At 42.6% G+C, this 25,154-nt stretch overlaps 2 protein-coding genes across 5 annotated transcripts; one reads left to right on the top strand and one right to left on the bottom strand.

Moving 5' to 3' along the window:
* Window positions 1-993: 993 nt before the first annotated feature.
* Window positions 994-6,851, top strand: foxn4 (forkhead box N4). Its single transcript, XM_049762629.2, has 10 exons — window positions 994-1,622; window positions 2,137-2,226; window positions 4,367-4,533; window positions 4,640-4,752; window positions 4,815-4,925; window positions 5,042-5,169; window positions 5,245-5,341; window positions 5,416-5,623; window positions 5,701-6,090; window positions 6,176-6,851. The coding sequence occupies exons 2-10, from the start codon at window positions 2,147-2,149 to the stop codon at window positions 6,415-6,417; spliced, it is 1,536 nt and encodes a 511-aa protein (XP_049618586.1). The 5' UTR covers window positions 994-1,622; window positions 2,137-2,146; the 3' UTR covers window positions 6,418-6,851.
* Window positions 6,852-6,947: 96 nt separating this feature from the next.
* acacb (acetyl-CoA carboxylase beta) lies at window positions 6,948-24,598 on the bottom strand. 4 transcript variants are annotated; one of them, XM_049762625.1, is made up of 54 exons: window positions 24,491-24,598; window positions 22,827-23,316; window positions 20,506-20,638; window positions 20,233-20,371; window positions 20,043-20,152; window positions 19,898-19,979; window positions 19,731-19,829; window positions 19,122-19,231; window positions 18,925-19,035; window positions 18,627-18,836; window positions 18,391-18,561; window positions 18,137-18,298; window positions 17,889-18,052; window positions 17,665-17,815; window positions 17,483-17,586; window positions 17,315-17,396; window positions 17,094-17,239; window positions 16,869-17,019; window positions 16,653-16,787; window positions 16,409-16,555; window positions 16,142-16,330; window positions 15,556-15,656; window positions 15,380-15,468; window positions 15,181-15,305; window positions 14,997-15,110; window positions 14,810-14,923; window positions 14,657-14,746; window positions 14,465-14,583; window positions 14,142-14,165; window positions 13,474-13,614; window positions 13,296-13,395; window positions 13,115-13,222; window positions 12,982-13,038; window positions 12,730-12,771; window positions 12,418-12,633; window positions 12,175-12,330; window positions 11,908-12,111; window positions 11,669-11,824; window positions 11,462-11,584; window positions 11,125-11,394; window positions 10,907-11,004; window positions 10,697-10,817; window positions 10,503-10,613; window positions 10,249-10,392; window positions 10,046-10,166; window positions 9,865-9,961; window positions 9,686-9,782; window positions 9,377-9,512; window positions 9,117-9,294; window positions 8,908-9,020; window positions 8,651-8,805; window positions 8,267-8,437; window positions 7,964-8,100; window positions 6,948-7,848 (listed from the first exon to the last, which is right to left on the bottom strand). In XM_049762625.1, exons 2-54 carry the CDS (start codon window positions 23,294-23,296, stop codon window positions 7,722-7,724), a joined length of 7,221 nt encoding a protein of 2,406 aa, XP_049618582.1. In that variant the 5' UTR covers window positions 23,297-23,316; window positions 24,491-24,598; the 3' UTR covers window positions 6,948-7,721. The 4 variants fall into 4 exon arrangements, with proteins under 4 accessions (XP_049618582.1, XP_049618583.1, XP_049618585.1 ...); XM_049762626.1 differs by lacking the exon at window positions 14,142-14,165; XM_049762628.2 differs by lacking the exons at window positions 22,827-23,316; window positions 24,491-24,598 and adding an exon at window positions 22,479-22,738.
* Between the last annotated feature and the right edge of the window lie 556 nt (window positions 24,599-25,154).

Genomic DNA, 25,154 nt, shown 5'->3' on the forward strand with positions numbered 1-25,154 from the left:
AACACCCTTGAGGCCACACTGGTGCCATATGGTGCCGTGCCAATGAGTCCCAAGCACGGGCCACAGTTCAAGAGTTTTGCAAGGTGGGAATATCCGATTTTACTTACAGGCAAAGAAGAGCACGATTTATCTTCTATAAATAAAGTATTCATCTATTCTAGTCCATTCCATCCAGTGACGCAAAGTACAACAATTCAAACCTCTTCCACTAGATGGCAGAATTTACATAATTAACCATTGTACTGTATGCAGTTTTCTGACAATTTTGTCGAGTGGGGTGACATGATAGTTTTCTGACGTAAAATCCTAGCCTCGATAAAGGTTGGAAAACACTAGTGACACGCGTCAAGAACGCTGCAGGCTCTAGGACCTTGGGAGCTGTGCTCTGTGAGGTCTTATTTTTTGTCCGTTACGTTCATGCATGTAATCATTGATTGTTCCTTTGTGACACACCGATTTACCATCTGTGGGCTCTCAAGGGGATGCTCACGTCCAGTCATTGCAGACTTTGATGCCACCCCCCCCCCCCCCCCTCCTCCACACACACATGCACACGCGCGCCTCAAAATGAATAAATAAGCCATGGCTCACCTATCAAGAAGTTTGCAAATAAAAAAATCAACCCTACAGCCAAGTTGCTGAATTCAATTTTGCATGCATGCACCATCTTAAACACTTTCACAAATTACATTCAAAAGAAAAAGATGAAAAATGCCTGCGAGACATATGAGTGATTCAATGACTCATTGGGCACATTTTACAGCTCACTTGATAGGCGAGATGTACAGTAGACCTCCACATTGAACTATTTTCTTAAGTGGACCTGCTCATCCATCCTGGGTCCCCCTCCTCCTCTAGCCGCCCTCCCTTTGCGCGCCTCCCCGGCTCTTTTTCCCACTGCTGAGAGGAGCAGGACGCGGCTAACACGGCGGGAAGCAATGATCCTCAAGCACTTCCCTTAAAAAAAAAAAAAAAAAAAACAGTTCACTGTCCCATACACAGATGCCACCACAAGTGGCGACTCACATCGTCTTAGACCTCTCATGGAATAACCTGACAGGAGCGCATTGACGCAAATGTGGATATTTCATCTTCAATAAGACTTTCTGTTATTATATTTTTTTTCTTCTAAAATTGCGCGGCTTTGCTTTCATACTTCCAAGACGTGCACGTGTGCAACTACTACAACAAATGGAATGGGCTAATATATTTTGAGTGATCAGATTTAATGAGTTTTTTTTTTTTTTTTTTTAAAGAAAAGTGGAATTTGATTTGAATTTGGATTTTTTTCTCTAGCTTAAGGGTTTGACTGCTGGTGGTACTTTGGAAGCATTCATCATCTTTTGCGCAAAAACAGTCAGAAAATCTGCGACGATTTTGCCGTGAAGTTGGCGAATGGGTCTGTTAGAAGCAGCTGTCAAAGTCATGGGATCCTCCTGCCCCCGGGCCGCCTGGGAGCGCCGTTCACAACTCCACTGCGCATGAGCGCGCCTTGGACAACTCCAGAGAGGGAAATTTAAAAAACGTTTTTTGGGGGGGAGAATCAAGTGCTGCACAGTGGAATACAGTAGATGGTCTCTCGGACGATCCATTCACACATTCTTCACTATAATCCAAAAAAGGTAAATTGCAATGTTGTTCTCTTCTCTGCATGTTTAGCTTTGTTGAATGTTTTGCTTAATGAGCTAATTGAAATTTCATGTCTTATGGCTTTGTTGTTATTGTCTTTGTTGTCATGGTAAAAGATGAGGCATTTAAATTTCTGGACTAACCTTAATGCCGACATTTAAATGCACGAATTAAGGTTAGAGTCCCTGATTAATTTTTTTTCCCAATAACATCTTTGCTAGAGGAGCTCAATAATAATTTGAACTGTGCAATTGGAAATAAATAACAATAACAACATGCCACAGTATTAAGATGATACAATAAGGACTGTCTATTTATTTATTTATTTCATTATTTCTTTTTTATGTGTGTGTGGATTATTGAATCAAATATTTGGTTTTAAAATCAACTGGACCACAGCATAAGCAATGTGGCGCTTTATCTCATGTATACAATCTGTTTAAAATATCATCGGTACGTGCAAATATGTTTATTTTATTTGTACCCCTGGTGTGGTACCACATATAGATCCCAGGAAATGATAGAAAGTGGAATTACATCCAGGATGTCGGGAATAATTGAGGATGCTGGCCATCATCCGTCTCCACAAGACTATAGGTAAGACTGTACTTGACTGAAACTAAAAGTTGCATTACACAAAAGAAAATCTTCAAATTGGAGATTAGAATGTTCTGAACACTGTCCGTGTAAGCATTAGCAAATTGCTTTGGAGCAAAATGCTCACATGTATGAGCTCTTTTCGACAAATGGGGGGAAGGGAGTGGGATGAATGAAAAAAGGAAAAAAAAAGATAATAAAGACGAGAAGAATAAATGATTTTCAGTCTGAATGGATCTGTCAGAAACCATCAGCTCTGTTTACACTCCTGCTGTCGGCACACGGAGAGCTTGAACCTCTCGGGCCGTCGGCTCAGGGGGAGATGGGGCGCTCTATGGGTGACCCGCATGCACAAGTGGCTCCCAATTAGACAAGGACGAGAGGGGAAGGAAAGGGAGGGAGGGGGAGCGGCTTTGGGGGTTCAATATTTGGTGTTGTTGAACCTCTGGGAAGACTCGGGTGATAAACGAAGAGACCAGTTCAACATGTTATGCATCAGTGAGCAATTCTTTATGCTTGCTGGTGGCACAAGAAGAGGGCTGCTGGAAAGGCCCTTGTGTGCTTTTTTTTTTTTTTTTAATCCGCATTTTGGACAGTTTTAGGTCATAATACATTGTGTGTGGCAGGACCAACGACACTTTATTATACTGATGTGTCATTATTGTAATGATATGGGAATGACGAATGACTAAACATTTTGGAACATGTGTCCAAATGATTTTTTTTTTAATATATTGCAATAGTTTAAAAGGTTACATTTTTAAGTACAATATTCAATGACATCAGTAATGTCACTAACTGTGTGCATCAAAAGACTCCAAATCAATGACAAGAGTGGAGTCGACGCGTGCTGTCTGGAGTGATGTCAGGTCAAAACACACATAAACACACACACACACACACACAAACTAGTCTGACCTCAAACTGCGTTTGCACCCCCCTGGGGCCCTTGGTTGATTTCCTCATGTAGGAGGTGTATCGTGTGTGGTGTGGATATGCTGTGTTGGGCGTGGTTTTACCCAGGGTGGAGACTGGAAAGGGACAGGGAAGCAGATGGTATCCTATTTGTCCCTCTTATGTGAGGCCTGTCATACCGGCAGATTAATGCAAGGGCCTGGGGCGAAGAAAAGAAATGACAGAAACAATCAAGGAAGGGTCTGACCAAGACAATAGAGCCACGTGCCACTGGGCAGATTTGTCGTTTGAGACACAATAGGTGATCATTTTTCAATAGACGAGGCCAACTGTTGCAGGCAACATGTGCTGCTGTGCCGTGTTTCAAACGATCTCATGTGTTGTTTACGTATGATTCAGCCAATGATGAGGGCCGGGTTGCGGTCACCTGACACGGTTGATTTTCGGTTTTTTTAAATAGGTTTGGTTTGTGCATGCGTGAAGGGGGCGGGGGGGAGTCCTTCACTGTCCCCACAAAGTGAATACTATATGTTGTCATGGCGACCCCTGTTACAAACCCCCCTGAACACTTAGTGCGTGTGTGTGCATAGGAGAGACTGAAGAGGATTGAAGAGGATTCCTCTCTTTTCATTCTCTCGCTTCCAAGTCGGCCACATAAAAGACGTTATGACTCGCAGATGGTAGTTCACTGCTTAAACTAAAATTTGTTGGGAAAAAAATAAATATCAAAAATGCATTTCAAAACCATTGACCCAAGACTTGTGTTAGATTTAAGACCTACCCAAAATACATTCCCAATAATTCTATGAAAATAAAATTTAAATTCTTGCAATGTACAACAGCAATTTTCTTGGGTTACCATTTTTTGTTAATTTAATACATTGCCAAAATTTTCACTTCACTGTGTGTCATTCCTACAACAATGGGACAGATGATTTCTTCTGAATAGGATTTGTTTAACACCCTCGTTGTTGATTAAAACAGTTGCCGACGAATTAACACCAGTAGCTAATCTTCTTATATGCTAAACCCTGGAGGGCACAGCTAATACACTTACACTGGAACCCAGCTTCACGGAGCAGCTGAGGCTTCTGACTTAGAGAGATAAAAATGTTCTCTTTGGAGTTTATATGTAAATGCAACCTGTGCTCTTTGAGCTGGGTCTGACAGCCATGTCGGCCCCTCCCATCCCCTAACCCCCCCCCCCCCCCCCTTCCCTCTGAAGGCTTCTGACCACGGACCCCTCCCAACTGAGGGAGGAGGACCTCCCTGGGGACCTGCAGTCTCTGTCGTGGCTTACCTCGGTGGACGTTCCCCGACTACAGCAGATGGTGGATGGCCGCGGCCACAGTAATGGGCCCTCCCAGGGCAGCTTGTTGGAGCAACAGACAGGTGAGGTGACAATTTCCAAAACAATAAAAAAAATCTTCACCTCTCTGATTGGTCACAACAAACCTTATATTTAATTTAAAAATGTTCAACATTCTGCTCCTTATAGCCCAACTGAGCAGCATGGCCATGACAGGAGCTCAGTCCTCCATGCTCCACCTGCAAAGCAACATGCAGCACAGCCCACTGGGAATCAGCATCATCAGCACCCACAGTGGAGCAGTGAGTCCAACTGCATGCTCTGAGCCATTCAAGACTTTAAGGTGTGCAATTCTTTCACGCAGATGTCTCCGTTTCCCATCAACGGGATGCCCTCCCCGGGGTACCAGTGCCCCACCTCGGTATACCAGTCGGCACCACAGCAGGTGTACTCGCTAACCCAAACTGGACAACAGGTAACACACTCAAATGGAAGAACGCTCCACTTATTGAACACTTCTTAAAACCCCAACATTGATTTTGGGACATCCGAAGGCATCAGTGACAATATTATTGTCTTTTTTTTCATTAGTGCTCAACAGGCGGGCTGTACAGCAATGTCTCTTTCACCAACCAAAGTCTATTTTCACAATCTCGCCTGGCACCACAAGAACAAGACCTGCAGCCAAAATGTTTCCCCAAACCCATCTACTCGTACAGGTTGGTCCTCAAGCACCACAAGTGACGCAACACGTTTTACTCACCGCTTCATTCACAACTTCTTTCTGTCTTCAGCTGTTTGATTGCCATGGCTCTGAAGAATAGCAAAACTGGCAGCCTTCCAGTTAGCGAGATCTATAGCTTTATGAAGGAACACTTTCCTTATTTCAAGGTACATACACAGTTTCCTCAATTGTGAACGAAATCAGGAATGAAGGTGCCGCTCACATGACTCTTTCCACACAGACGGCCCCGGACGGATGGAAGAATTCAGTCCGGCACAACCTGTCTTTAAACAAATGCTTCGAGAAAGTGGAGAACAAAACGAGTAGCTCGTCCCGAAAGGGTTGTCTGTGGGCGCTGAACCCGGCCAAAATTGACAAGATGGAGGAAGAGATGCAGAAGTGGAAACGCAAGGATCTCCCAGCTATCCGCCGCAGTATGGCCAATCCAGGTTAGGGACTTACCGACAAATTCACTGACAACGTTCAAGTCGGCAATTATACTCAAAATTATTCACCTGCTTTTCAGATGAGCTGGACAAACTGATCACGGACCGGCCAGAGAACTGCAGACGGAAGCCAATGGAACCCATCATGACCCGACTGCCCGGCTGTCCGACGGGCCTTTCGCTGACGGCCCAGATGCAGCAGCCCCAGCCCATCGTGACCCTCTCCCTGCCGTGTTTACCCATGCACCAGCACCATCAGATCCAAGCCCAGCTGCAGGCCCAAGCCCGTTTGGCACCCATGTCCCCGGCCCCGGCACAAACGCCTCCCCTCCACGCCGTGCCCGACCTCTCGCATAGTCCGCTAACACAGCAACCAGGCAAGCCTCCTGATGACTTTTACAGCGTTCACGTAGACAGCCACACAGAGGTGGACGCACTGGACCCCAGCATCATGGATTTTGCCCTTCAAGGTAAACCCTGCTTTTGCATTGAAAAAGCAAAAATCATTGAAAACATGTTAACATTCCTTGACGTGATCAATCCCTCTGACCTCAGGTAACCTTTGGGAGGAAATGAAGGACGACAGCTTTAACCTGGATGCATTGGGCACCTTCAGTAACTCCCCATTGCGACTATCAGACTGCGATTTGGGGAGCAGCCTCCCTCCTGCCTCGGCAAACCCGCCGCTGTCAGACGTACAAGTGACGGGTCTGTACACGTCGTACACGTCACAGGATAGCCTCTCCTCCCAGTACATGGGCTCACCGGCCAACAGCAAACCCATCATCCTGCTTTAGAACAACACAGGCGAAGGATTTCTGACGGGATACCAACTGGAAACATTCTGAAGTACAAATCAGCCGGGAACTATCAAAAATATGAGTTGTTGGGAAGTCCACAAGAAAATTGCTCCCTTAAAAAAAAAAAAAAGACACTTCCAAGAAGGTTTTGTGGAGGAACTGTCATGTTTTTCTTCCTGCTCATTTTGTGTTTGAAAGCCCTTACTGTAGTTTTGTCTCTTGTCTGCTGTACTGTGATAGACCTTATTGCTGTATTGTTTTATTTATATTTATATATCAAAAAGGCAGCTGGGGAAATTGACCACTTGTCAACCTTTTGCTGTATATATCTGAATGTTCAAATGGCTATTACCACAGAAAAAGCTTTCTTTTGACTACATTTACCCAACTTCATTTCAAAATGCTGACACGTGCCATCACTTTGTAATTCTGATTTGACACCTTACATATGTGATTTACATGTTGGATGGAATATTAGATGTGTTTTTATGTTCCACTGAAAAAAATGAATGGGTAAATAAAATAAGTTTCTTTTGCCAAAAATAAATCGGTGACATTTATTAACACATTTGTTGTCAAGATGACAAAGGTGCGTGTGAGCTAATATACATTCATATGAAATGATAAACTCTTAGCGGCAACTTGATGTCCATCAAGGCCGTGATATACAGGAAAAAAAAAAAAAAGCACTCAAACACAACTCTAGATATTAAATAAATTTGGTACGTTAGCCACATGAAAGGGAAACCGGACCGATTCCACCACTTGATAGCAAAACTTTAACAAAATATGAAATGTGTTGTTTCATTTTTAAAAAAACATTTAGTCATGTTGGATTTGTAAAATTACAAATCAATGAAAATGTTTAGGACCCTTGTACTACATATACTGTAATACTTATTTTGCTAGATTAGCACTACGCATTCCGACATGAATGTTTACACGATTATCAGCAAATGACTGCTTTGTACAACAGCACCTACTTCAAATATAAATACAAAGCTCTGTGTAAGTTGTAAAAGTAACAGTGGTATGATGCATGTAGAAAAGCAGCAGTTTGTCAACTAAACGTGAAATTCTGGACTGAAATGGTCTTTCGATATCCAACTGAAATGTCCTTGCATGATTATTAAATTGACAAGTCGCGTTATGGTATTTTAAAGAAGAGGACTTCAAGACTATTTTATAGAAATAGGTTCATAACCCCAATTCTCTACCTTGCACTCTTAAAAGTGCGAGTGTAACTGGAAGCACTTAGTTCCCATTTTACAATAATACAAGCCTTAAAAAGGTTCCGCAGTTCAGTTGGTGTTGCTGTTGTCCATGGTAGCAAGTAGATGAGAAAGCTTGGCCCTTTGTGATGCAGTAATATTCTGGCTCATGTGGATGATGCAGTCCATGGCGATGTCAGGGTTGGACTCAACCAGACTTTGACAAGAGCAAAAGAAACCAGCCGGCAAATGTTAAATCTATTTCTGTTCACCAAGACAATTTGGTCTTGATTATGCTAATGCTAATCTGCGGTGTGTGTGTGCATGCATACCTGCGGATATGTTTCAAGGCGTTTTCCCTTTTTAGGTACTTAATATTCTCCCGGATAGCAGATCGAGTGCCATCCTCTTTGGACCAGTGCTTTTCAAGCCATTCGACTACTGCTTGGTTATTATCCCACAAGTATGCCTGGAGGGGAATTCAGAAGCACAAACTGGTTGTTGATATTGACGAGACATTCAAATCTCACATGCCTGGATGACATTGCCTTTTGGAAGACGCTTTAAAAAATATGAAACGACTTGTGTGTCAGGGTAGGTAAATGCCAGAAAGTACACGTGCTGCAGTCACCAACCTTGACAGTTCCCTCGGTTTCGACAAACCAGCGGCGCAGCATGGACTGCATGTGTCCGTCACTGAGGTCTTTGTTGGCCTGGAGAATCTCGTACTTTACCACCTGCTCCGACAGGAGACGCCGCAGACGCCAGTAGAAGAAAGGCCGTGCATTCTTCCAATCTAAAATATCCTGAAACCCAGAGTGAACTCTATAAATCGTATTAAAGTATGCATATATATATATATATATAAAGTAGAGTTCAATGGACCCTTTTTTTTGGGTGGGGCAAAAAGAAAAAAATTCTGGAGTGTGTGCAAGAGTATATTTTCAGAGGCCTGGAAAAGTGTTAGAAGCATTACATCAAAGTTTGGACGTAAGTTGGGGGATAGGCTATGTACTCACATTGATGACCCCTTTCTCCTGCATCCTGCCAGGAGTATCGTGAAGATCCACAAACTGCACTGCCACCTGGTGGTAAATGGGCAACAGGAATTCTTCTCTTGCTTTGAGCTTTGCTTCCAAGTCTCTGCATTGCTTCTCGGGGAGATCTAGAGACGCTTCAAAGTACATATGAATGTCAGCAATTAAATAAAAACGTGTGAGGGGGAAATGTGTGCTCAGTTTGTATTATATTGAAAACAAACAAAAAAAACACTTACCAAGCTTCTCAACCAGACCAGCATAGACAGAGTCCAGCCTTCGCATGGTTTTCAACAGATCTTTTTTCTTGAATTTGATCTCCACTGTGCCTTCAGCTTCCAGCACTCCACCTCTGGACAGTCATGAGAGACAAGACTATTGATGAACATTCAGTGTACATAGACACGTGTTTTAAGCATCTTCACATGAGGTCAAATAAGTTGTGCACCTGCTCTCTCTGTCAGCATATAGCTCCATGCACAGAGGGTTAATGGTGGGGTCAATGACAACCCAGGAGCCTCCTCTCAATTCGGCATGTGGTGGAATGTACACCAGCACAGGCTGACGGAAAGCATGAAGGGCATCCACGATGTAAGCCCCAAACTTTAATATCTGGTCATACATATCTGGTAGAAGGAATGGAAACAATAGTGGATGATGAAGCATTCCACCATGTTTTGGACATAATGCAAATTTTCCGAAATATACCTTTCATTCCACCGGAGAAGCCTCTCCAGTTGGCAAACACCATGAGAGGCAGATGCTCCCGGTTGAAGTCACAAATGGCCTGAGCTGTCTTAAAGGCTGAATCGGGAAACCACACTTGACCTGCTTGTTGTATAACCTGAAATTTAACACAGATCATTATGTTGAATTGAATGAATATTGACAAAGCAGTATATCAGGAGGTGGCGTTACAACCACATTGAGCATCTTACAATCAAAACATTCATTTATAGTACATCAACGTGTAATGTTGTGAATGGTGATGGGGACAATGTTCCCATGGATACTCACTTTGGATTCTGAATCCAAGTTGGCAGGATCAGCTGGTACAGTTAACTCAACAGTGCGTGTTTCCACAGCAATGACACCAAGGGGGATCCCTCCTAACCTGTACCATTCCAGCCAGCAATTAACAATCGCTTTACACACATTATACAATACTTTATGCATTATTATTAAACGAGCTTTACCGTGCTCTGCCCACTACGACAGTCTGAGCCCAGGAGCCCATGATCTCCATGAAAGAGCCATGGTCGAAGAATCCACTCTGCCATGCACCTCTCACTGCTATGAATAGTTGAAAAAAAAACAAAAATGTGTGCATTAATTAATTAACAGGGGTTATTTTCTTTCTCCAGATATGATGCTCACTGGGGTGGGGTCTCCCGACCAGCATCCATCGGGGGTCATATGGTGCTTTTGTGGGAGTGAAGTCAATCTCTCTATCAACAGGATCTGTGGTTGGTACAACAGGCACGGACGAGTTGTTGTTCTGTCAGAAGAGGAGACAATCACTCATGAGTGACACAAATGGTTACCACGGAAACAGAAGAATTTGGATCACTCGGCGGGACCTTCGGCATGTAGGAGAGCCACTGGAGGATGGTGACAACGCCCTCAAAATCATCTGGCACAGTAGTGTGTGTGACGCCGTTGTTGTGCATGATCTGGATGCCGCCCAGCTGGTTGTTGGAGGCGTAGACCTCTCTGCCCAGAACCTGCAAAATCCAGGCCTTACTTAAACCGCTCGCTCACACTGCTGAATTAAAAGTTAATTCTTTTAAGAGGAACTGTATCAGTCTCCAAAACTACATTTAGACACACCAACCTTGTTGAGCGCACTTGCTCCGGTCAGGATAATGTGAGAGTTCTCCACCTGGATCACCCTCTGGCCTAAACGTACCAGATATGCCCCGATTCCAATGGCGCGGCAGGTCACCTGGAAGAGCACAAACGAATCAAACCTGGGGTGACGAAAAAAATGCTATGGTCTCATTGTACACATCTGCTATGCAACCTCACCATACTGATTGTAATGATTTCTTCATAGGCCTGAGCGGATTCTCCGGCAATGGTGCCAGAACCACGCAGGTTCTCAACCCCAAGACCTTCATCCTTCCCAATGATGTCAGTGAGGATGTACCTGGGAAAACAACAATGAAGCAATGAACATGAGAAAAGATACAAATAGAAAAGGTGCTCAAAAAGTGAAACATATTTCGTTTCTCACACCTTGACTCCCCTCCCTCTTCCACGTGGTGGCAGTGCACCGAATTGGTGGCACTGATGCGTGTATAGTCATGTGGTGTCAGGTAAAGATATTTAAAGCCCTAAAGAGAGACACATACATCACATGACTCAATTTGACTCCTGGGGACAAATAAAGGATGTTTTTGGGTGTTTGGGCCAGTTCCTCAACTGGAACCCAGCAAATGCCAGCAGGCCCTCACCTTGTAGGGGTCAGAGGGGTCAATCCAGGCCACTTGGAACATGTGTCTGATCTCCTCAGCGAGACCAATGCGCGCTCCACTGTTGGCAGCAATATAAATACGAGGGATTCCCTCAGCTCTTGCCAACTCCGAGGCCCTGAGGAACAGCTCATCTTCCTGAGGTCCAAACGACCCGATCCTGTGGGTGATGTCGTTACAGATGACGACGATGTCTCGACCTTCTGGATATTCTGGCGTTTTCATCTTCATCTTGAAAGCAACTATTCCCACCTGACAAAGAGAAATATGAGGAAATATTCACACTGACGTAATGTATTCCGCCGGATGTCAATCTTACATCATTGTCTCCAGGCAGGCGGTTGAGTTGCACCAGACGACCTTCTGGGTCCAGAACCAGCTCAGTGCACATTAGCATATCTTTTGGATATTTGTCTCCTGGACCCCACTGCTTGAATAGCGCCTACAGAATGATTATAATGTGAGCGAGAACAGGGGGAAAAAAAAGGAATGACAACATTCAGGTTGAGCAGTGTTGTAACAGGACCTGCTTGAACATCTCTGGGAAGTCATAGACGTATGTTGTGCCCAGAGTTTGAGCCTGGAAACGTTTGGCCTGCAGCAAGTCTTTGGTAACGTAGGGAGTGTTGATCAACATGCCTTGTAGAGGTCCTTGTTTGTCTCCATAGGACTGGAACATAATCTAGAGAGGGAAATGACAGGGAATAAATCAAGTGAATCAAGATTTATAAATTTAATATACTATATCACTGATGAAAACCGTACCTGTCCAGAACTTGGGTCGGTAACCTCTTTATACAGACTGATGTCCAAGTAATAGCCAGACTCGTTTGTCAAAAAAAGACGAATAGGAATGGCGGGCCCAGTGGGAGTCAGGCGAATGTTGATTTTCAGCTCAGCTTGCAGGACACGCAGCTTCCAAAGTCGGCTTCCATAGCGCATCACCATGGAACGCACCGACTCCTCGATCTGAGACACAAAAGCAGATACGCATGTATGTATGTATCAAGTTGCAGAGACGTACGCACTCACTTTGGATGGGTCCATAATGACGGTGGGGACAAAGTTGAGGAAGATGTGGTTGCAGTCGGTACGAACGGTTGTGTTACTGAAAGCCACCTCCAACTCATCCATGGCCTCCAGCAAAAGTCGTTCTCCCTCGTTCTGAAGATACTCAAAAGACGCTTCCTAATTTGCACAACACAATCCCAATAAAACATTAAATAGGATAATATCTATATCTAGTTTGGGCTTTTTTTGTCAACAGCCTCTTGCCTTTGTTATCAGATCAGAGTGGCGAATAATAGCTCGAATGAAGAATCTGTAATCTGTAACTTCGGCACCCTCCTGAACACGAGCGGCTCCCAAGTAGAGGTGCATTTTGTGGTTGGCACAGGGAACGGCAGTCAAGTCAAAATTCCTCATGCGGTTCAGTTCCAGCTGAAACGCTAAAGCTGGCTCCAGATTTCGGTAGATCCGATCTTCCTGGAACTGTGCGTGAAAACAGAAGGGGATGACCTCGTCAGAGAAGCAACACAATTGATTAATTTGCTTTAAGAGTTAAAAAGAAGACAAAAACAAACGTACCCCATCTCGTGCTCTGAAAGTAAAGAACTTGGGGAACTCTCTCTGTTGAAAAGAAATAAAATGATAGCAACTATTCACACCCAAGAACCTAAAATGCAATTTTTTTGGAAGACCGTAAGAAATCAGAGTATCCAGAACCTTTGACTGTATGGCAACTTTAATATGTCAACCAATATGAGACTTTCTAAAAAGCATCTTATCATTTGAGGCAAATGTTTTGTAAATGAAACTCATCGACTGGAGAAAATGTACCTTCTGTGCAACCAAAAATGTGATTCTTCTGATGCCGTATTCAAAGAGGGATGATCTCTAAGGAAAACAAAATGACATTTGAGTAATTCTGGAATGACTTAAGATTGAGAGCCACTTCGGTATATGACCTGACCTTTGACTGGGCAAAAGAAGTGAAGGCAGAAACTAAGGCGTCATCATCCTCAGTGTCAGCTCTTTTTATTGAGACATTAATGATGTGGATCGGATTCTCCCTGGTGTTCTGTCGGGAACAAGAAGATGTATCCCCAGCGGGAAAAAAAAAAAAAATCCAAAATGACAACAAAAGTACTCACCTTAGAGTTCTCATCTTCAAAAAGACTGGAGCAGGATTCTAAAAACGGCTGGTTCTCTGAGAGAGGCTCTGCAAAACTGGAGAGAACTTCATCAAAGTTCCTGCAAAAGAAACAATACATATGAAGTCAATGGCCTCATAAATCCCTCCTAAATGTGAAAAATGAACACACGGTGGACCTTTTGAAATCGTCAAAACACTGGAACGCTACCATAGCGCCCATACGTTGACAAGGTGGAGACAAAGCTCCCTCCAGGAAGAGATCACTGCTCTCCCGTCGCATTTTTAACTGGCCTGAGGCATTCAATGGGACAGGAACCCTGGAAAAAAAATAAAGAAAGACGGTGACTAGCAGATCGCACCAGTAGAAATGTGTGCTTTGTCAAAAACAAACACGAAGAACAATAACAGCCATGACAATAAGAATTTGAGGCAGTTGCATTTTTTTGCATATTAAATACAGAAAAGAACAATCGCCCTCACGTGGATTTTGGATTTCCCATTTTGACATCATTGTGTCATGAATTATGATTTGTTATCAAGATGAAAACTTCCGCTCCACATTTGAGGACAATCACATCTTAGGCAGGAGATTTTTAAGAGGAACGGCTGAACCTCCCAAAAAGCTCTGTATCGATGTACAAGTTGAGAGAAGCGTTGCATTCGAAGAAGATCAGCTATAAAAGGAGAATTAAGGAAGGACTTGGTATACAGCAACAGTCCTTGAGGGCAAATGTTTCTGAATTGACAGGAACGAGAGGAAAAAAAAAAAAAAGGCAACTGGCATGCTTAGCTGTGAGACATACACACCATCGGGTGTAGTTGGTTGGGAGGAGCTTTACTCTACCTGTTCAGAGTAGGGCTGCTCCCTCTGAAATAAGATGATTGACAGGTGAATATTAGCAGCGGAGGATCAACATCCTCCTCCACCTCTAGGCATTATGATTTATACTGCACATTCCAGTTGAGTGGGTTTAAACTATTCTATGAATATGAAAATATTAAAAATGTATCTACATATAGATGTCATTGAAAGATTTTTTTTTCTTCACCTATCCTATCCACATTGTTTAAGACAGAATAGTATTTGTGGGATATGGCCTGATATGCAATCGGACTACAGGTTGTCATTCGCCAGCAGAGGAGTTGAATTTGCTTTACAAGTGTTACCTGTTGGGATGTGATGACGGCAGCATGAACTGGAAATCTACAGCGCACGTTCCATCCCGCAGCTGGTGATGCTGGATACTGTTGAGCTCGTAAGCGATGTAAGCCCGACGCACGTACACCTGGGGAAAAAAATGCATCATGTTGTTGCTGGCGAATTAGAAAATTAATACGAGCATCCAGCACTGTGCATACCTCCAGCGCAGCCATGCAGACAACTTGATTGGTGTGGTAGAAGAAATTGGGCAACACGTCAAAAATGGAGGTCTCGGAGAGGATGAGTTTCTGGGGGAAATGAAGAAACACAAATGATGGGATGTCAAAGTAAGAAAAAGTGACAATACTTACCTTGAGGTTTTCAGGGCAAAATTGATGGCCATACATGTCAATGGCAGAGAGGAAGATGGATTCCACTTGGTTGTGTCTCAGTTCATACGATGGTAAATGAGAGGCTATCAGCACCTACACCAGAGTATCACACAAAATGAGTGGTGGAGATCAGAAAATGAAAAATACACACCATACTGCGTCGTACCTGTCTGGCTCTTAAGGCGACTTTTGAGTTCTCCATCTTACTGAGCTGAGTGAGCTCATTGAGAATCGCCATCAGCTCGTCTGCCAGAGTCGGATCCCTTCCGCACAGTTGATCCTAAACAAAGTGCAAGTTAGTCCGAGTTGTGCTGAAATCCTCTTGTGATGAATGCGATGAAGGTCCTTACGATGAGCATCGTGACCAGGATGTTCTTCTTGAAGACTTGGGCGTGAGAAAAGATGTATTCCAGTACAGGACTCATGTCGGGCTTGTACTGCTCTCTCAAGTTGATGACGCACTTGTCGTAATGAGCTGTTTGTGGAAAAAGATCAAATGGTTTGGTTACGCTCAAAATATTATTAAAGCGGAGAAAGTATGACTGTCACCTTGTTGAAACTGCATCTCTACTTGAAGGTATCGCTTCAGCAGATCCAGAACCACAAACTTCATGTAACCACGTATTCCACTTCGATACCTGGAAGACAACAAAAAAACATGGATGCGTGCAATATCGATGACAGAAATAATATTTACTGATAATAGGAAATGTGAGCAAGCTGACCTCTGTACCAGCTGAACGATACTCTGAGTGTTGATAAAGAACACCTCTCGATCAGCCTTCCTCTGCAGAGTGGCCGCATGGCTGTCGAGAACGTTTGCAATCTGGATTGAAAAAGAATGTTAAGCCCTGTTTAGCGAGACAATTAAGTTTATAAACTGACAGAGCTCAGCATTAGTGAGGACAATCCAATATGTTTCGCCAAAGTTGTTTTTGCTCAATGGCTACTGTGTTAACGTCTGTTTTTCTGGTTGTAGCCAAGGTGTTTCTACAACACACTTGGCATTTCTCATTTAAAAAAAAAAAAAAGCACAAAAGCTCTAATTAAGTGATCAATTTTACTGAATTGCATGGATTTATGATGCAGCAAAAAAAAAAGAATGATGTTATATAATTCGATCCATTAATTTTTAATTGCCCTCATTTGGTCACGAGCAAGCTGGGGTTGACTTTTATTAGAGTAAGAACCAAAAGAATAAAAAAATCACTGCAGTTTATCTGCAATCAAAATTACGACAAATATTAGTCTTGAAAAATCAGAATGTGCCCATTTATACTGAGCTTTGCTTTCTAAACAATCATTTTATACCCTTTGGCTTGGAAACTGGCACAAGACGGAGGTGATGTTGCTGGCATATTGGGCCATGACTTTACGGATATCTTTCTCAACGCTGAGTGGGATCCGGCCCGCCACGCTAGTCATGATCTCCTGCAGCTCCAGAAGTGGCAAAGAGGGGTCCCTCAGAGTCTTCATGAGGGTTGCTACCCATTGTTTCAACTGCAGAAATAAGAAAAAAGAAGTCAGCATGCTCGAGTGATCAAAAATTCAGTCGCGGGTGAACTTGCTGAGGTGCACCTTGGTGCTAAAGTAGGGTTCTTCGAGGCAATAGCCATCCATTACTTTGCCTAGATTTTCAAGGATGCTGTGGAACACCTGGTGGAGCTTTTCCCCAACTATGGGCAACGGGTGCTGAGGCGGTAGAGAGGCTGTATTGAGCTCCACCTAGATTATAAAAGAACAGCATGGTTAGACTTTGTGTAAATCACAAAAGACTTTTCCCCATGCCTGGACATTCGCACATCTAAGTTATTTAACTTGCCCGATGTATACTGCTAGGGTCATCCAAGCTCATATGTGCCATCACACAGCCCGACTCTAAAACCGCTCCGGGCCGCTTGACAAAATGTACATGTCCCGCTTGCTGCACAGTCAGAGTCATCACCATCTTCATCACCTAAGTCCACACCATAAAAATAAAATCGTTACATATTAGTTTGACTGATATGAATAAAAATGCATATTTTGTGAAATTCACCTCAATCTCCGCATAGGCCTCTCCTGCGCAAATGTGAGCTCCGTCTTCAACAATGTACTGCAGTAGTTTACCAGCAGAGGGCGATCTCAGCATAGAAGGATCTTTTTCTTTATCAAACACACAAGTCTTGTTGCCAACAGTGATGCGGTAGCTGCGGAATTAAAGTTGTAAAGCAGGGGTTAATAATGAATTCAGTCTGAATTTTGAAAGTAAAATAACCCTTACCTGTCCACCTCCTCTTTCATATAGGTTGTATGGCTGCTGCCATCATAAGAGAGCAAAAGTCCGCCATCACTGAGCCGATGGACATCTATTTCAATGTTGGAGCCGTTCATTATGATGACATACGTTGTCGGCGACTGGCGAGCGACCTATTGTCGACAAAGGAAGTTACTTGATTGAAAATTAAAATGGTAAATTAATCATGAAACGGAATTGAAAGATACCTTTAAACAGAATTTGACTCCTTCATAAATGAGATCTACACTGAGAGAGTTGAGGAGGCTGGCTGCAGGCAGAACCTGGCCTCTGTGGATTTAGAAGAGTTTGGGCACACAATTATTAATTATTATTATTATTATCCACTGTCCAGATGCTACGAGATTTATACTGACCTTTCTAGTGAGTGAAGAAAGTCAGACATGCTCTTTCTGAAGCTTGCATCAGCAACATGCAAAGCCCCACAAACGATGCCCAACATGGTGTCTGGTCTTTCTGCCTGCAGAAAAGTCACGTGGCTTCTTTTCACAAACTTGACCAACCCATCATGTCAAGACAGCTAACACATGACTCATACCTGCACTTTTTCTGCTATGAGGTGATCCAGCCAGCTCGTGTCTATGTCATTGTTTCGGAAGCTCTCCGTTTCTAGTAATTTGATGAGGTATTCGACGGTGGTCCTGAAATCACCTCTGATTGACAGCTCCTTCATAGCCACCACCATGTTCCTGAACCAGATAGATAGCAAAGGCTGACAACATAGCAATAAGTGATTTAACGTCAACAAGAAATGAGACTTACGAAATGGCCTCTTCTCGGTTCTCCCCCCAAGAGAAACAGTGTCCAAACTGTGAGTCAGCAAATTCATGCAGACCCCCGGTTGCTCCGACACTAAAGTAACCCCAGACATTTTTGCTGCTGCGGAAGTTCAGCTCTTGCACGGTGCCTGAGCTGGGTTTGAACCCCTGCAAACAACAAGATGGGAATTAGCTTTGAGGAAAAAAAAAAAAAAAAGGAAGATCAACAGCATTGGTGAGTCTGAGCTCTACCTCGTCAGGGTTCTCACTGGTGATTCGGGCTGCAATGACGTGCCCTCTTGGATTTGGTGGACATTCTGGAGTCTCAAAGTTGATCATGTTATCACCCCATGCATTTTCTCCATAAAGCAAACGAATGTCTTTAATTCTATAAAGGGGGATGCCCATGGCAATCTGTCGTAGATGACAAAATGTGGGAAAATAATTTCCATGGTTGCAAAAATGGGTTCATTCTGAAAAAAATAACACCTGAAAAAAAAAATTACCTGAAGTTGGGCAGCTGGAAGGTTAACATCAGCAAACATCTCTGTACAGGGATGTTCTACCTGCAAGCGAGGATTTAGCTCCAAAAAATGGAAACTTCCATCCTCCGAGAAAAGATATTCCACTGTTCCAGCACTGACATAGCCAACCATCTTGGCTAATCGAACAGCATACTAAGTCAGGAGGAGGAAACAAAATGTCAACAAACTGAAACAAAAACATCCATGACGTGACTAACCTGTTCCATCTGCTCAAATGTGGAGGGTGCAGCAATGGTTGCAGGGGCTTCCTCTATGATCTTCTGGTGCCTTCTTTGGATGGAGCAGTCTCGACCAAACAGAGAGATGGCGTTTCCATACTCGTCAGCCAGTATCTGAACCTCGAGGTGCCTTGCGTGCTGGGCCAGCTGCATGATGAAAATGGGCGAGCCGGGTACTTCTGTCTGAACCTGAACCCAACATACACCTTTGTCAAAAATGTGGGGCTGGATTACATACAATTTGCATCAAGATAAAAAAAAATAAGAGCTCACGTACCTGTCTAAATGAGCTTGGAAAGTCATCAGCACATTCAACTTTCCGGATACCTTTCCCTCCTCCGCCCTCTGAAGCTTTGATGATAACAGGATAACCAATTCTCTCAGCGCCCTGCTCCATGGGACATACAAACCAGTTTGGGAGGTCATACTTACTTGAAAAAACACTGGATATTTTTGTTGAACATGCCTACCTACCGCCAGACCATCATCTACATCTGCAACACAGCCTTGTATGTAGACCTCAGGAGGAACACTGATTACATTGCTGGAAATTTGGTCAGCCTCCTTCCAGTCCACTTTCAGACCTGGAAGAGCACAAGAACAGAGTTAAAGGGACAGTGTGTTGATTTTTTTTGTGAAATACACAAACTATCTGATAACTAAAATACAGTTCTACACCGCACTACATAGAAATCAATTAATGTCAATTAAGGTGAATCAATTAATGTCACTGGAGAATGAAATTTGAGAATAAGTAAAAAATCCTCCAATTTAAATTATTTTGGGGGGGACATAAGCCTGAATATAGTCACACAAAACCTTTTTTTGCCTGATGTCTTGAGCAACCTCACCATATCTCAAGATCTCAGTTCAACAAGCATTAAAGGATTGTTATTCCATTTGACTTTTTATGTGTCTTGTGACATGTATTCCAAAAGACAGACCAGTCTCAACACCGGCTGTTAAAACAAGAAGACCTTGAGAGAAGAATCTACACCGAATCTAATGTAGGCGATAAATTTGTCTGCAGCTCAGCAATGTTGTCCACAGTGGGCAAAATGACACAAGAAGAAGAGCTCAAACCTGATCCGCTCCACGGCAGTGTAGGAATGTCTGCACTCTGGGCCACAATTGAGGAAGCCACCTTATCTCCAAGAGCCCACATAGCCTTGCTGGATGGCCCTAAAAGAAACAAACAATTAGAAAACCAGCACAAACTCACAAAAGAGCTTTTTCAAATGTTGTTTTACCCAAGAATGATATGCCTGCTTTGTTCAACAACTCTGGTAGTTTGGGATTTTCCGAGGCATGACCCCAGCCGGCCCAAACTGCCTGTTGATGGACAAATCTTTTGTTACACTTGAAACACGTGCGAGATGCCACAGTGGCAATTACCTGCACTGGAATTCGTTTAGCAATGTCCACTATCAACTCCACATTGGCATAGTTGTTGTTGTTTGGCCCACCAGGAACAGGAACATAGTGGTCTGCCATTTTGATGTATTCTAAACACAGAGACAAACAAGTAATGATTCATATAACAGCGTGTTGATGAATAAATAATTAGTGGCGTGCAGTGTCGTACCTGCGTTAGCTTTCAAGTCTTCAGGGGTGACCATGACCACAAAGCGGATGGCCCTCTCATTTCGAAACATCTCGTAGGACCAACGTCGAATGGAGCGCATGCATTTGACTGCGGCGATGCCGTTGTTGGCAATCAGTACCTGTGAAAGACGCAAATTGAATAAGCAAAGGGAAAAGGGAGTGATTTGTACAACTGAAAAAAAAAACAACAGCAACAATTAAGCATTTCTAATCTAAGAGGTAGTTTAGAAGGAATACTTTTTTTTTTTCTTACTTTTTCAATGACACGATTTCCACCGAAGCGGGTGACAAACTCGGCAGGAGAGGCCACAGTGAAGTCTCGATGAAGATCCATCTTTCGGTGTTCGCGTCCTCTTTTCACCAAGTGAAGACCAGACATGCTGGGCCTGGAACAAGAAACCTTCAAATTATCTGACTTGCCAATAAAACAACATGGAGCATACTTGTCGCCCTTTCAGATGACAGGTAACTAGCTGAAAAGAGTTCTACACAAGCACACAAGAAAACAGCTTGAAGCGTAGTTAGAAGCAATTGAGCTGTGGAAATCAAAAGCCAAAGTCAAAGTCCAGCTTCTATGATGCAGCAGCCAATCTACACGACTGTATCGTCTTATCTTGTTTTCTGCTGTTGCAAGTACAGTATATTGTATCGCTAAAGCACTTCCCATCGAACGCACTCAAAGTGCTTTACGTTGAGAAAATAATCCTAAAATGACATAATTAAAAATACAGCACAAGTATAGTGTCCAATAGAAGGTTTGTCATTAAGTGTCAAAAATTCACGTTGAAAGAAAATACAACAAAACAAAAGCTATCCGGCAAAACACATTTTAAACAGCGTGATTAACTCTGATGATAAGAAATGATTTGTTGCTATCATAGATTTTCAGGAAGAATATTTTTATTAATAAGCACTCAGTAGCCACAACATTAGACACAGTAATGCAGTTTCATTGCATCATACTCCGAGTTTGCTGTTTGTAATATTTTTATTTGACTTATTTCGTCATGTGAGAGAGACAAACAATAACAAACCACACCAATCAATTTCCGGTTTGTTCCAAAGCCCGAGTGAAGTCGGACCGTGAGTGAATCCAACTTGAAAGGCTTGCCCATGTTTGGAAGTAAACTGTTTGATCAGTGAACTTGATATGAGTCATAATTATACAAGCTGCACTTTTTTGTAGTACTTGTTTACAAGCACTTTTTAAAACATTTCTCTGTCCTTGAGGAAAGCACATACAGGACTTGAGTGACATAAAATGGGAAGTATGAATATCACAGTGATGAAAGACACCTAACGAGAGCTGTAAACGTCAACAACGATGACGCCATACCACAGTTAAACAACTCTTCATCCACTTCCCTCTACTGGAAAGAGCTTTTTCTGCAGTTGTACACACATTACATAACGCTAGCTACATCATGAGCATGTTAAAAAAAATATGCAGCAGCATCTGCCTGGAAACGCTGCATTCATGAACAGAACTTGGAAAGTTGAAACAAAACACAGGCAATGGTGTCAAAAGACTTAGTGACTGACCTTTGACGACACGGGAACCAGGTGTCACTTTGAAAAACGTCTCCTTCCATTATGTCACATGCTTGTGCATTTGAAAAGTGAAATGAGAACTCCCAACAAAAAAAATGACACTTCCTGCCAAGCTCCCCTTTCACTTTGCCCTCCCACAAGTGCAGATAAGACAGACCACAAGCTACCCATTACAAGTTTAAACAGAGCAGACTCGAGAGTAGCGGACAAACTGTTCCTTCAACTGCAACCACAGCAAGCTACTTTATTATTAAGGCGACACATTTTAAATATGTATATATCGTCGTATGAAAGGAGACTTGGAATCTCTCCTTTCTTAGGTCGAACACATTCTGTTCCAGAATGCTGGAGTTCATCAATTAATTAATCAATGAGTAACTGCCAAAGCGAATATCAAAACTTAAAAATAAAAAACACTGTTTTGTATTTATAAGTGACTGCATGCGTTTTGCTAAGCTGTCGAATGTGAATAAAACTGCAAAGTTGTTTTTATTTGCATCTTAATAGACCTATTCTATGCCAAATTGTGTCCCAATTCCAAGTCATATGACTTCAGAAGCGTCTGACTTAAAGCTTCCAAAATGTATTTCTAAAAGAGGGCGGCTAACACACGTGCTGCATAACTATTCTTTATTGCACCTAGTTGCAGAAATGTTTGGAAAGAAAATGTCTTACCTTCCCCCCACGGAAGTAAAACAAAAAGAAAACTCAATGTGCTATTGTAAAAATAATTCACTGACGGAATTAGGAGGGTGGGTGGTTAGCCCTGCAATCACAACACAAATTTCAAAGTCACTCTGGCTCCACTAATAGAGCAAAGGGGGTGTGTAGCATACAACAATAGCACAAGTTGTGGCAGTCAGATGATAAGAGCCAATCGGGGCAAGTATGATGCTTGTCTGTCACTCCAAGCAGAGCGTAAACAACTTTAAAATGAGACCACAGGAACACTAAAGAGTGAGCATATGTAAGGTGTATGAGGCACCATACTGTACGACGTCACATTAAGTAGCACAATCTTACTTCATGCCAGAAGAGCTGGGTGGTGGCACTTCATGGGATGTCTGAAGATGAGAAGATTTGGCTGCAGAGGCAGTTGAGGGCTGCGAAGCGCCACTCGGAGGTTTAGCTGCCAACGGCTCCTCGTCTGAAGAATTGTCCTCTGATGCTCCCAGTATAAACTTGAGACGCTCTCTCGTCCTGGGCCTGGATCTGAGCATTGGCACATTGCTTGAAGAAGGGTTTTGATTGGTGAGGGGCTGCTTGTGCTGCTGCTGTTGCACTTTCCCGTTGTCCCCCTCAGGCTGTGTTGATACACACTGTTGGCCTGGATGAGAGGAGTGTGCAACAGGCACATCCTCCTGAAGTCCAGAGGGGCTGTCGCCTGACGGAGATTCCTCTCCTTTCTCGGGCATCGCAACTGAGCTACTATTAATCCTCCGCAGGTGAAAAATAATCCATAGGATCAATCCCAACAATGCAAATGCAAGCATTTGCAAACATCCTCCTGATACTGTGGAGAAAACAAACATATTACGTATCATTTTTATTAACATCGGGCCTTTGATCGAATTTCCTTGATTATCCAGTAATCACTACTGACCACTCTCCAAGTAGATTGAGGTGTCAAGTGAATGTATAACAATTGGTGGATTATAACTGTTTCCTTTTTTTGTAAAGTGCTTTAGAACTGCATTTATCTGCCCTTGCCCTTTGATTAGTCCACTGGGTGGCATAGCAGGCTTGGAGACTGCAGTACAGTATTCTATTCTAGTCTTGGGACATTAAACTGAAAGTGGACTGCTGAAGGGGGTTTGGAGGGCATATGTCTCAGCACAAGGGCATGCTGGGTAATTTACATATTTGAATCAGACCAACGAGTCGAAGGCAAAACCGTGCAATGAATAAATTTATTTCCCACTGCGGCATTCAGCTCCAATAAAAGTCGATTCAAATCATATGCTTGGTATCACATCATATAAGCAACTTTTTCTCTGGGTAGGGGTGCATGCAACCTTACCCAGGAACTGTCTGGTAAACAAACCAGCCGCTCTAAAACAGCTGACATCAGATCCAAGAATGGCTACTTGGCTACAACAGGGGAAAAGGTCAGTCCAGACCGTCTGACTGACGATAGATGATGTACGTCGAGCTAACCAGAGTAGCAGAGCACAGTGAATGTGCTCATGATGGACACGACTAAAAACTACAACTCTGTATCGACGTCAACTTGTTGATCCTGACACTTATCGGGCGGGTCAGATGTCAAATCGAAGAAATGTCTGTGGATGTCTAAAAAAAACTTTGTTTCAGCAGACACCTCGAACATAAGTCAAAATGCTCAGTACAATGTATTAATTTAATTTAGTAGCCTTCTTCGCTGTTCATCGCAGTAGCAGCAATGCTTTGATCTTGACACCAGGGGAGAACAGAAATCGATGTAAACAAATGAAATTGCCTTCCTTTGCTTTATTTTCATTGTTGAGATTATTCAGGATTTGTTTTTAAAAAAGAAACAGAAGAAGTATACGGTACAGCCACTGTGATCAACTAAATTTGGTTGTTGTTGATGCCAGTAAGTTAGCTAACCGACAACAAAACAGACAACATTAATAGATGTAGACAATTATGAATGCTTTTAATTAAGTTACTTTTGTTCAAATAAACCTTTTGTCATGTGCACCTACCTGCAGTTCGGTGTCAATCACTCACCAGCAGCAAATCCCCAGTAGAGTAAACATGTGAATAGGGGTTGAGCTTTTAAGCTCCTCCCACTCCCACAGGAACGGAAACTCCGTCAAAGATCGTTTGGAGTGGTTTGAACCCTTATTACTATGAAAATGAATGACCTAGACAGCAATAATAATAATAATAATAATAATAATTATTATTATTATTATTATTATTATTATTATTATTATTATTATTATTATTATTATTATTATTATTATTATTATTATTATTATTATAAAAATCAAAAAAATAAAACAATAAAAAATAAAAATAACGAATGGTTTCTGTAGACAGCTTTTCAACGTATTACACACGTGACTGTATCTTAATGGGTTTTGGTGGCCAATTTAAATGTACATTTACCATTTTTAATCATGTAATTGGTTAATTACATTAAAAAAGGAAGTAAAACACATCAAAACAATTTAACCATTGACTGGTTAATTAAATTCAAGTAAGGATCAAGTATTATTCTGTCACTGAATTTTCGACTTTTCATATTTCACATTAAATAACCACATGCAGTCAGGCAAACTATGTAAAAAAAAAAAAAAAGAAAGAAAGAAAAGAAAAGAAAGAATACTCGAGTTACACAAATTGAGTTTCGTCAATGAGGCC

The sequence above is a fragment of the Syngnathus scovelli genome, chromosome 3 (genome assembly GCF_024217435.2).
Source record: "Syngnathus scovelli strain Florida chromosome 3, RoL_Ssco_1.2, whole genome shotgun sequence".
In the NCBI taxonomy this organism is placed as follows: domain Eukaryota; kingdom Metazoa; phylum Chordata; class Actinopteri; order Syngnathiformes; family Syngnathidae; genus Syngnathus; species Syngnathus scovelli.